This window comes from Bactrocera neohumeralis, chromosome 3 (genome assembly GCF_024586455.1).
Source record: "Bactrocera neohumeralis isolate Rockhampton chromosome 3, APGP_CSIRO_Bneo_wtdbg2-racon-allhic-juicebox.fasta_v2, whole genome shotgun sequence".
Lineage (NCBI taxonomy): Eukaryota > Metazoa > Arthropoda > Insecta > Diptera > Tephritidae > Bactrocera > Bactrocera neohumeralis.
Window position 1 is genome coordinate 75,029,266 of NC_065920.1, and position 12,227 is coordinate 75,041,492.

At 36.3% G+C, this 12,227-nt stretch overlaps 1 protein-coding gene across 2 annotated transcripts in view; it reads left to right on the forward strand.

Annotated features, from left to right (window-relative positions):
• LOC126751973 (protein sickie) overlaps nt 1-12,227 on the forward strand; it is a 474,537-nt gene that overhangs the window by 23,084 nt on the left and 439,226 nt on the right. For both annotated transcript variants that reach the window (XM_050462474.1, XM_050462475.1), the window contains exon 2: nt 4,066-4,495. In XM_050462474.1, coding sequence (XP_050318431.1) covers nt 4,436-4,495 — 60 coding nt within the window. In that variant the 5' untranslated portion in view covers nt 4,066-4,435. The remainder of the gene's footprint in view (nt 1-4,065; nt 4,496-12,227) is intronic.

A 12,227-nucleotide genomic window follows, 5' to 3' on the forward strand; every position in this document is an offset into this window, starting at 1 on the left:
ATATAATCTTTACCGAATATCCTTTTCCACATATCTTTTTAACTTTCGTTTCTTCGCAATTAGTTCAAAACTTTAATTTCCTTCAAATTCCTTCTTAACGCAAATAGTAAACTTTATGAAAACTAAGCGCAGCAGAAATTTAAGAAATGTATAAAAAAGAAACTTTGTAGCTCATGACAATGAACCTTTGGGGATCGCAATAAGTAATAAATTTAGTCCAAGCACGTATTTTCACAACAAAATAGCAAAATTCCGTTGCCATTTCATCTTGGCAATCACATGGCTGGGGAGATGGTAGGGTGAGTGAAATGAGACGCACAGCCTGTCTTGACAAAAATCTGCCAAATGAAGTTAAAAGAAATGAAAAGACACTATGATACATACGGAGATAAATGTTTAAGAAGATGTACATAGGCATATATAGATACAAACTAAAGCTTCAGCTAAGTTAGGCCGCACTTATTCCGAATAGCCTTAATTTTTATGTAAATATATATTTTCCTTGGTAAATTTTATATACATTTTTGTATCACATTAATTAGTCTTAAGTAGAGCCTAATTTGTTTGAAAAGATTTATGGTGGTGGTAAAAGAGTAACCAGACAAATTAGAGATCTTAAAAAAAATAAATTCTTCTTCAAAATAACGATTCAATTTAAATTGAAGTAAAAAGATTAATAAATTGATAGCTTTGCGCTCAGTTTTAAACCGCAGAATCTGCGAAACACTACTAAACATACTTGTATCATATCAACCTCTACAAATTGACATTCAAATCCTGGAGGTAATCCAAAGCTGGTAACCCCATGTTGACAGCTTGCTTTGGGGAATTATCAACGCGAATTGCTAGCGAGTGCAAAGTAAGCAAACCGCTGAGTGTTCGCTACTCGCAAAGGACAATACAGGACGTTGGTAATAATTCATGCGGGTCGCCTTACACACGCACATACACCAACACACTAGCACGGATACTTACAAATTCCGCTTTGAGCGCGCAAAGTGTCAGCGTTGCACATTTTAGCGTTATAATGGTGGAGATATACAAGCCAACATACTTTTGTTGATTTTTGTATACGAGGGGCTTTAGGTTGAATAAGGCGAAGACAGACGAAGGCGCCCGTATTGTATGCCGAAGCGTTTTCAAATTGCTTGTCGCGCATCAAATGATATGAGACGATAAGCTGGCGGATTGTAGTATGGATTTAGGTTAAGAGAGGGTTGGCGGTTTGCTTATAATTTAATATTGTCTGTAAATTAATTAAATTTCTGATTTACATTTTTTTTTTAAATTTTTGTTCTTATATTTATTAACATTTGTTTTTTTTTCATTAACTTTAATATGAATAACCAATCTTTGGTCCCGATTGATACCGACTACTCTCCTAAAACTAACCTTGATGTGATAAAACAAAGCAATCTGATTAAATTCCCTTCATCACTGACAAAATAGACGATTAAAACTGCCTTTAACGAATACTATCTTGAAAAGTTCTATGTATATATATGTTTTTGTGCTAATTGAGCCCTGATTTGGAAAGCTCTGTCTATGAAGTTCATTAAAAAATGAAGATCAAAATCAGTGCAGTTTTGCTGTCACATCAAAGGTTTATTCTACAGTCTCTGCTTTGGTATGGAAAAATTTGGTGTCATATCATTTGGATCTCAGCAGGCGATATTGAAAGAGAAAATGGGCTTGAGAAGAGTCAAATCTCGAATGGTTCCAAAAACACTCAATTTTTTCGAAAAAGACCGGCGTGTTAACATCTGTGGAACAATGCTTTCTGACTATCAAAACGTAATGAAACGCATCATAACTGGAGATGAGACTTGGATCTGCGCTTACGATCCCGAAACAACCGGTCAATGCACGTCAAAGTCGCTTTAAAATTAAGGTCATGTTGACAGTTTTATTCGATTACCGTGGTGTGGTGCATTATAAATGCCTTCCGCCGGGCCAAACAGTCAACAAGGAATACTATTTGAGCGATTTGTGCCGTCTACGTGAAGCTGTTCGCCTCAAGAGGCCAGACTTGTGGTTTTTGCACTACGATAATGCACCATCTCATACTGCATTGGTTATTCATGATCATTTCGCCAAAAATTCAACAAATATTATTCCGCAACCTCCGTATTTGCATGTTTTGGCCCCGTGTGACTTATGGCTGTTCAGCAAATTCAAAAGACCACTACGAGGACACCGTTTGGACTCAATATAGGATATAAAACTTGAATCGAAGAAGTCTCTGATGGGCATCACGACGGAGTATTTTTCCAAGTGCTATAGTGACTGAAAAATTCGTTGCCATAAGTATATTGCAGCCGAAGAGAATTACTTTGAAGCAGATGAAATGGATTTGCAAGAATAAATAAAGATTTAAAAAATTTAACAAAATTCACCTTTCAATTTGATCACAGTAGTATTTCTACTAGTTCACTCTCCTAGCGCTAATTTTATACATAGTCAAAGACTTATCGAGCTACTTCATAATAAAACTTGCACAAATATAAAATTTTAAAGGAACCTACAATAAAACGTTTTCCCTAATAAATTTCGCCAGACTAGGAATGGGTAAGCTCTCCGCTATTTTCACGCGATACTTTCTTGCTAGAACATCGTCACTGTCTTTATATGCCGTGCGAAATAGAATCACCTCAGTACTTTCTTCCAGACTATTCATCTTTCACAGGACTAAGATCGAAGGACGTCATTTTAGCAACTGTCAATTATTTGCTACTTGGATTCATTTTAAGACCTTCCAAAGATTTGTGATGAACTCTAGCAGTTTTTCCGATAAATAGGTTAGATTAAAGCTTTGAAGCTGTTGGTTTTACAAAGGACCGATATCAGTTGAAGTATAGTCTACGTCGCAAAGATCAGCCTTCGTACCTAGCCTAATCATTCTGGAAGAGAACGTTTCTTTAATATCTACTTATTCTATCAAGACTAAATTATATACATATATGCAATCCTATAATATACAAATAAAGTATTCTTTTATGAAAGATGCTGTTCTGAGAAACGTTGTAATACATATTGGGCAAAAAGTTCCAACTTGTATACGAAACAATACATTGAATGTACAGCGGTAGGTTGGGTAAGATGGCTCATTCCTCAGTGCGGCATGGTTGTTCAATCTAAATGTGTGAATCTCGATCGAACAGTGTTCAGTTAGAACTCTTACAAGCATTGAAAGGTGGACCTTGCTGAGAGTGAAGAGTTCCCTAGACCTTTTACGATTTACTCTTGGCCAGAAATACTTTGTGATTGCACAGCTTTTGGTAGTTAACATACTTTTGCTGAGCTGGTCTGGTCAGTCCAGTAGTGAACCACAAGAAGCCAACGTAGCCCCTACCCGTTTCTATTCTTCATTGTTTGAGACTGGATTATCTGTCCTAACGTGCTCATCAGCCTTACAGTTTCCTCTATTTCGGGCAGGCACTAATCTTTTTATTCTAATCTTTAAATACCTCAATAGTAGAGAAGAAGAGTTTAGACATATTTTCACTAGACTCGGCAGCGAATTGTAGACAAATATCACTGTCCTACTATCGGATTTGTTAGTCATCACTTTGAAGTAGAGTGTGCTCCGGAGCAGTAGATTTACTGCTACCTTTATGGCAGCTACTTCCACCTGAACCACGCTGTAGTGATCAGAAAGTCTAAAGTCTCTTAAAGGTGATTGGAAGTTCTAGACATTGTACTCCTGCGCCAATACTCCGCGAAAGCTACGCTGCACATGTCAAAAAACTCACCGACCCTCTCTTTCAGCAAGTCCTTCTCTCACATGCCTCCTTCGATGGTATGTGAGCAGATAAGCGATAGCCAGAGCCCCCGATTGGTGCTATTTGCCGCTAGACACCAGCTGCATGTTTGGTGTGGATCGGAGAGTACCAGATATACATATACTATATATGTAGGGAGTATAAGGCAATATATTCTTAGGTTTTGCTCTTCTGAAAGAAAAATGATTTTTGTATGATTATAGTAGCGTAAGTTCACATTTTTCTTATAAACATAAGTTCTAAACAAGATTTTTCACAACTTACCTTTCTTTTCAACTTTCAGTACTCTACCACCAATAGAGCACTTTGCATACACCTCTCATGTGATAAATTAACCCGTCAATTACCGCTTAAGTGAAACTGGCAACAATATAAGATTGCAATCAACGCAAAGCTCTTTATTAGCTGCGCGTAAAAGTTAACGGTATATATTTGTTAGCAAAATGTACGAGCCAACAACAATAAGAGCATTAGCCAGCAATCAATCAGGCTAAGCGAAAGCAAAGTGAAGGAGTAAACACATACATATTTACACCTGTACATATGTATAGGTGTACGCTATGCATGTAGCGCAGAAATTGCCGTAAAGCAGCAAGCAATTTTCCCACCGTCATCTAGCGGCGCGTTAAAAAGCGCAAAGTGTTCGAGCGAAAATGCCGCACCATCATCATGTCGACTACAACCGGAAGTACTCCGCCCAGGAAACGATACAGGTAAGTGTTTGTTTTCATATAAAAACCGACTCGTTTCATATTAAGCCATTTGTTTAGATATAAACGGTTGTTGTGGGTATGTGTGTGTGTGTGTGTGTGTGATTTAATGCAGAAGCTCATACGTATATATATGTGACTGTGCGTGTGTGCAACCACTTGTCCTTGCAAGTTGAAGTGTAAACGCGCGCTTAGCGTGATTGTGTATAATATTTTATTTCCTACTTCCGCGTAGAGCGAAACTAAAACAACAATATCAAGTGGAAATGGTAATGAAAATGTGAAGAGACTTTAGTAAAACAGCAGAAATAGTTGTAGCTATTATACTTAAGTCTTTTAAAATTATTGTACGCAGCTCACTAAAGGGAAAAAACAAACAAGAAAAAAAGAAATAATAACAGCAAAAACTACACTATGTTCTTAAGTCTCAGCGGGCCTCTCGTAATTAACACAAATTGACAACTCTTATTCTAATTTGTTTTTGTTGCGTTTTTTTTTGCGTAAAATAAATTGCTCTTCTTAATGCCAATGACAAGACCCTTTCTTCGTTGAGCTGGTGGCACGCGACCAAATGCCATCTGATTAAACTGGTGGAATGGATAAGTCGACTTGCCAAGACAGGGTTTTAAATTTATAAGGATATAAAGGAGTAAAAGGATGGTTATATTTCGTGAAACAAATATTTTGTGGAATGAAAAACACGTTCTAACAAAGCTTTCCATTTTCTAAAAAAATTGCATATACATACATATGTATTAGATATACACCAAAATTTTACGGGACCAACAGAGCCTTAAGATACGAAAATTAAGCTGACTGTGTGATTTGCTGATTTTTATATAACATTGGTTAGTCGAAAAAGTCTTTTCGTATTTTTAATCAATTTTCAACTTATTTTTTTTTATTTATACTATTTATATTATAATAAACAAGCAATTATGTACCATCTTGGTCCACCACTTTTTGCCATTTTTCCGCTAGAGACATTATTCCATCAGTGTAAATCGAAAATTCTAAATTACCAGAACGAAAGCCCCGAATTTAATTAAAAATTAAGTAAAATGTGTAAAGTCGATATGGAGATCATCTGCTATCTTTCTTATGCCAATGCGACGGTTTTCGAGCACTGTTCAAATTTTCCTTCAGAAAGTGGCCAGTTTCAGTTTACTTCACGACCTTCACTGAATACTTGTACCAATCTAAGAAAAAAATATATCGATTCAGTTTGCGCGGCAGGTATATATGGACCAGTCCAAGTCAAATTTGATTAGCTGGTAAAATATAATTATTATAGGTGTTCAGATTATTGCTTATTGATATATATGTATATACCAGTTGCAATATAAAAATTGGGTTGACGTTTCTAATCGTTGCTGAGTGATGTATGGGTTCTGTAACATTTCAACATTATTTACATTAATTAAAAAACGAGTGTGTGATTCCTTTATGGCTTAAAAAAGATTCTAGGCAATGCAGGTCAGAGGATGAAGTTCAAGGACAATTCCTGCCTTGACTACTCAAAGTACTTCTAAGTAAAGTAGTGTATATAAAACATAAATGAGTCCAGTAGGTTCCGTTGGAAAGACCATGTGGAAAAGGACCACATTGCGAAAGGGAGAAACGACTGGCGCCCTGTTGTTAACTCGGCTAAATAGAAGAAGGATAGTTTCAACATTCAATATTCTCTTCAAGCTCCAATTCTTCCTCTACGCTCTGATTTGCGATATCAAATGCAATTCCTTCACGATTGAATAAGACTACATGCGTACCATATCAAGATATTTTAGGAATTTACTCGATGCCGATATTTCTTTATGTTTCGAGATTAATTACATTTTTGTTGGAACATATATTTTTTTATAATTTTTTGAACTAAAAGTTGCTATATATAAGCTGTGCTATACTATAGTACATATAATATATGTTATTGCACGAACTGTTTCATTAAGTGAATAAGAAAAACATAACTAACGGTATAACAAAAACACGCTGTTTCTTGCTACCATTCCCAATATGCTCGAACGGTTGCTTTTGCTGAACATAGCCTCTAACTTCTATGAATAAATTTCGCACTTACGCATCGCCATGCTGCAACATGAAAAACATAAGTGGAAAGCATGCAAAACAAAAACACATTTCCATCCGCAACGCGCGAATGGAAAACAGCCCGTTCTTAAAAGCCACTCTTTCGCGCCAAACGCTCGCTTTCAATTCCCCATTGGCGCAATTTGACAGGCTAATGAAACGTTGTTGAGGAATTTTAAATGCTTGTTGTTTGTCGCGCTTGCCATTTGCCTTGCCACCATCACCCAAACTCTGCGCTATTATCTAGTAATCTTAACCGTCTCTTCCTCTGTTTTCGCCTATCTAATTCGCCCCAGCACCTACGCAGTGTGACGCTGCTTGACATTTATTGTGCGGGATATGAAATTTTTATTGCCTTTGATACTGCGAAACTTTCATGCTTAAATTAGATTAGATGAAACTTTGCTGTTTTCGAAAGAGTGGAGTAAGCGGTGTGGAAGATTTGTTATTTCTTAATATTCGGTAAAGTTTTAATGTCTTTAATTTGTGCGCAATAAGCAAAAATTTATGTTTACAAGTGCTTTAATTAGTTCGCTTGCGTAATTAACTCATCATTTATGGAATGACAATGAACATTTTAGAATGACATTAAATAATTCGAAAGTCTGGCAATATTGGTGAGTTAATTTGTTATTCAAAGTGTGTGAGAAATAAACTTTTTTTATTTATGGGTTTGAATTGTATAATATCAAAAGTTTCAGATTGGCCTTAATTGAGTCTATTAGCAAATGCACTCTACTCGTATTATGGTTGATAGTCTAATAATTGACTACATCAACTGGCATTGCCTTGAACAATAAGACATTCCAATTTTGGTAAAAAGAAATTGTTTCAAGTATAAAATTTCTTCCAAGAAGGATTTGATTTGGAGCGATCAGTTTGTGGGGCAGCTATAGGCTAAAGTGGTAAGATATTGTTCGTTCTGAGAAATGAGCAGTTTATTAGGAAAAACAGGTAGTTTGCAATTTAGGTCTATATCTCAAAAATTCCTAGTTCGCGTATATACAGACGGACAGACGGAGGGCATGCTTTAATCGACTCAGCTCATCAAGCATATGATTTATTTATATACTTTATAGGGTCTCCAACGTTACCTTCTAGATGCAAAATTACCTGTTCGGTATACCAGTCACTAGGAAAGTCACCGAGTTACTAAAGTAAAATACATTTTTTGGCAAAATTTGTTTTCTTTTCAAAATACTTCCCTTAAAGGCTGATAGACTGATTATAGCGACCTCCCTCCAACTTTTCGATACTAATTTTGTTGTACAATTTGTCCTTTGCTTCAAAATAAGCCTCAGTTTCGGCGATCATCTCTTCATTCGACGAAGATTTCTTCGCAGCGAGCATTCTTTTCAGATCTCAGAACAGGAAATAGTTAGTTTCTGGGGGTCTATTCTGGAGAATACGGTGGATGAGGGAGCAATTAGAAGCCCAATTCATAGATTTTTGGTAAAGCAGCACTTTCTATTTCTTCAAATGCTAGCCATTTTTTGGCAATTTTGTTCTTCGAACGGTGTAATAACGCTGTGTTTATTCCATTTTCAAGTTAGACAATAACAATTGTTCCTTGCGCATCTCAACATACAGAAGCCATAACCTTGAGAGATGACTGTTACGTTTTTCCACGCTTTAGATTGGATTCGTCGTGTGTGGTATACTCGGAGGAATATTGATTGGACAGAAAAACTCGAGTTTATTACGATTTAACACCTCCAAACACTGCTCCGAATCATCAACTCGTAGCTGTTTTTGGTAAAAAGAGAGACTACGCTAATCCCAGCTTACACTGAGCTTTCTCATACCCAAGCATTCTTGAATGATATGATATGCACGTTCACTTGATAACTGATAAGTTTAGAGTACCTGCTATTCCGATCAACTTCACTTTACGGTCATCCAAAATTATTTGGTGGACTTTTTTGATGTTTTCGTAAGTAGAGCCTCATTTGAACGCAGTGTCAACGTCTTTGTGTGGAATGCTTAGGCTAACTGATGATATGAATATAATTCTGGTAGCGTAATCGATTTGTCCGGCCGACCTTTCCTTTTGCGGGTTACAAATTTCGAGGAAAACTTAGTATACTCCGTTCGTTGTACAAATATATACGAGTAAAATAACCTAAATTATTTTTTGGTTAGAAAGATTTACAAATTTATTAATATACCAAATGTACTATAACCCCTTTTGTCTTTTTGGACCATATCTAAAGCGTGATAATACATGAATAAAGTAGAACAGAACGCTAAAAGTTTTACCCTGAAAGTCCTGAAATGTCCATAGCTCGTAATGAAATTCTTCATGAATTTAAGATTACAGCAAGTCCTCTTCTTTTAAACCCAGAAAAAGTTATTCGAGGTCCTGAGCCCGAATATTCTAAGAATGGCACAATTTATTATGAGTATAGTATTTACTAAGTTCTCAGTGCACCATATTATTTTCGCTGAAGATTTTTAAGAAAAAAATATTTTTAAATAATATTTTTGAACCAAAAGAAAGTCGGCAAATCACCCAAAATCAAAATCTAAATCCTTCACACAAGGAATCTTGCAATACCACTTGCTCTCATTTCCATATTTAACCAACTCACACTTACAGAAAAACACGCTCTCTGTAAAATGTTGACATGCGAGTATGGCCTGCACAGCCTTATGTTTGCTTCTTTTTTACCGTTAAGCAAGCAAAGCACGTGACTTAAATGCTGGAATTCGAAACAAATACTTGAACTCATTGTTGTTGCTTTTGTATGCGACTTCCTATAACAAATTCCTGGGCGGCATTGACATTTTTTGGAGACCTTGAGCTCACCTCCCTCAAAACTTACTCATTTTACCCAGTGAGAGCGCTCTCCAATAGTAACAACTCATCGGAGAGTGCGAGAGCATATGAATGAATTTGTTTTTCACCTTGAAGGCTTGCACGGATGCCGGTTTGCTTTTGTATTCACTCTTTTTGAGCGCGCACACACACTGCGTTGCACTTGAAAACTGACAGTGTTGTTGTTGTTGTACAAAGTTTTCGTTTCGTTTCACTCCATAAAGCGCCAGACACATTTGCACAACAACAAAGAGTGAAATTTTGAAAAAATCTAACAATGAAATTTCGTCAGCTGGCAGCTGCGCGTCATTTGTGGCAAATCAGGCAAATTTTTCGAAATTGTATGTGTGTATGTGTGTGAAATTGGAGATGCTGCTGATCTCAAAGTGGCAGGGAGTGCAGGTGGTTCGACTTGTTGGTTGTAGTAGTGGTTTTTGATGCTGTTCACTGTTTGCTGTCGTTGAAATTAAATTTCGTTGCATACTTCTGGGGGTGCTGTCGGCCAACTCTACCCGCGTACGCACTCGTAGTTATAGCTGTAGCTGGAATGTGTAGTGGGTTATGAATGACTGTAATATGAGTGTCAAAATGCTATTACAACAACTGGCTATTGTTGGCGTAGAGTGGCAATGTTGCACGACGGTGGTGGGGGATGAAATTCAAGATGAGTAACTGAGTTGGGCTGGCGTGTGTTTTCCGATTAGGCATAAGCGTACACATTCATGTGCTCTTGTTGTTGGTTTGTTGCATCTGTAGTCGTAGTGTGGCTGAAAATCTACCACCTCGAGGCGGGTGTGCATCCCCTCAGCGTTTGGCCTGCATTTGAACCTGACATTGATGTTGGCGGTGATTTTTTTTGTGCTTGTCTAATATACACTGTGAGAAATTATTGAGAGCAGCTGAAATATAACTTTTAAGCAGATGTTACATGCTAATAAAGGGTTTTCAAAGATTGTTATTGTTCAAAATGGATGCCAATTAAAAAATACTTTATTTTCTTTTGGATAGAAAAAATTAAAGTGATACAAATGAAAGCCAAGTTTAACTAAATGCATTGGTATTGGATTGAGCGATGATATAACTTTGTCTAGTGCATAGAATAATGAATTGATTTTAAAACTTTTGACGTTTTCATAGAAAATGATTAAGAGTTATTTAGTCCAGTGATCCTTGTCGTATTTGTACTCCACAAAAGAAATTGTCAGAATAAGTTAAGCAACGTACTAACCATAATAAAACAAAAAACACGAAAGGACCTGAAACTCTTAGCCTTCATTTTTTTTGAAGAGGAATGTTCGAAATATATATTTAGTGTGAGCAATTTTTTAGTGTTTATAAGTCTACAGTTTATGATTCAAAAGGATCGCTGAAAAAATAGATTTTGTGTTAGAAAGGGAGATTCTTAGCTTCTTGGGATAAGGAAAGACCTTCAATTTTCTTCGATATAGTAATTGTTCGAAGCATATATTTTGTTTCAGAATGCTACTGGAAATACAATTTTTTCCAAAAATAAGTACCATGAAGCATTTTTAGTCACCTTGCCGTTGTCATCGAAGACATGAATTTGGAAAACTTTTCATAAAAAATTTTCATTAATCAAAAAAACGATCAAATGTTTTGTCTATTTTTGATTTTGTTTTTCTCTTACTACTGGGCAAATCGTTCATAATCCAGAGAGAAAAAACTTTGTCGAGTTCTTAAGAAAAGTGCGGGTTCCTGCGAATCCAGCAAAGAATGAACTCACCTGCTCTACCAATAATATTATCCCCTTCTATTCAACGAAGATTACGGATAACTCAAATAACGTCAATTTCAAATCTTACAACCCCATGTACCATCTGATCAGACAGATGAATACCCCGAATAACAAAAAAAAACACCATACAACTTAATCAATGCCTTCAAAATAGACCTTCGCCTTCGAACGACCTTCGAATCACCGCAATCATGCGAATGATTAAGCCAATTTTCGCTGTTTCGACAGGAATTACCTTTAGTGCTTTCAACGAATTTTGGTGTTTTACGTTTTGGCTCTTTTTTGTAGTGCCATTAGCTATGTACATTGTTAGACAGTTTCAATGTAAAGTCCTACGTTGTCAAGAATCTCATTTTCGACTTCTACTCGTCGTCGTTTTTGCAAAATATACTGATATTTCGGCAAGAGTCTGTCATTGACACCGTAAATACCCAAAACATTTACCAAAAACATCCACAAAAGATGTTGAGGTCATATGATATTTCTCAGATGTCAATAAGACGATTTTCAGGCACTATTTCTTTAGAAATAATCGTCATTAACTAATAAGGAAGTTTTCGATGACTTTGATGATTGCGCAGGCGTGATTCCATTCGAGACGCAAAGTTCTAAGCAAACTTATTGTTTAGTTTTTTTCTTGCCAAAAGTCGGTAGGCAAACTTCTCGCATCGTAAACAAATAGCTGCTAAACACAATTGACATAAGGAGCTCAAACTTCACACGTGTATCAATTTTGAATTTCGCGGAGTCGGAGTCAAATTTGATTAGACGATATAAACTCATGTGGTCTACCTTGAGTTTGCCGGTGACAAAAAATATATCCAATAGCATAGCTTTCTCAAAAGTGGGTATTTTTCTGACGTAATTCTTTTTAATAATGATTATACATATTTACCCTATTTAAATCAAAATTTTTTCCACAGTGTACCTCAACCCCCGCTCTTACTCTGGCACTATCTAATCAAACTTTCGCTGTTGAGATTGAAAGACTCGCTAGCCATGAGTGTTGTATAGCTAGCCTAAATAAAACCAAACAAAGCTGAGCTACATACTATACATATATATAAACTCATTGG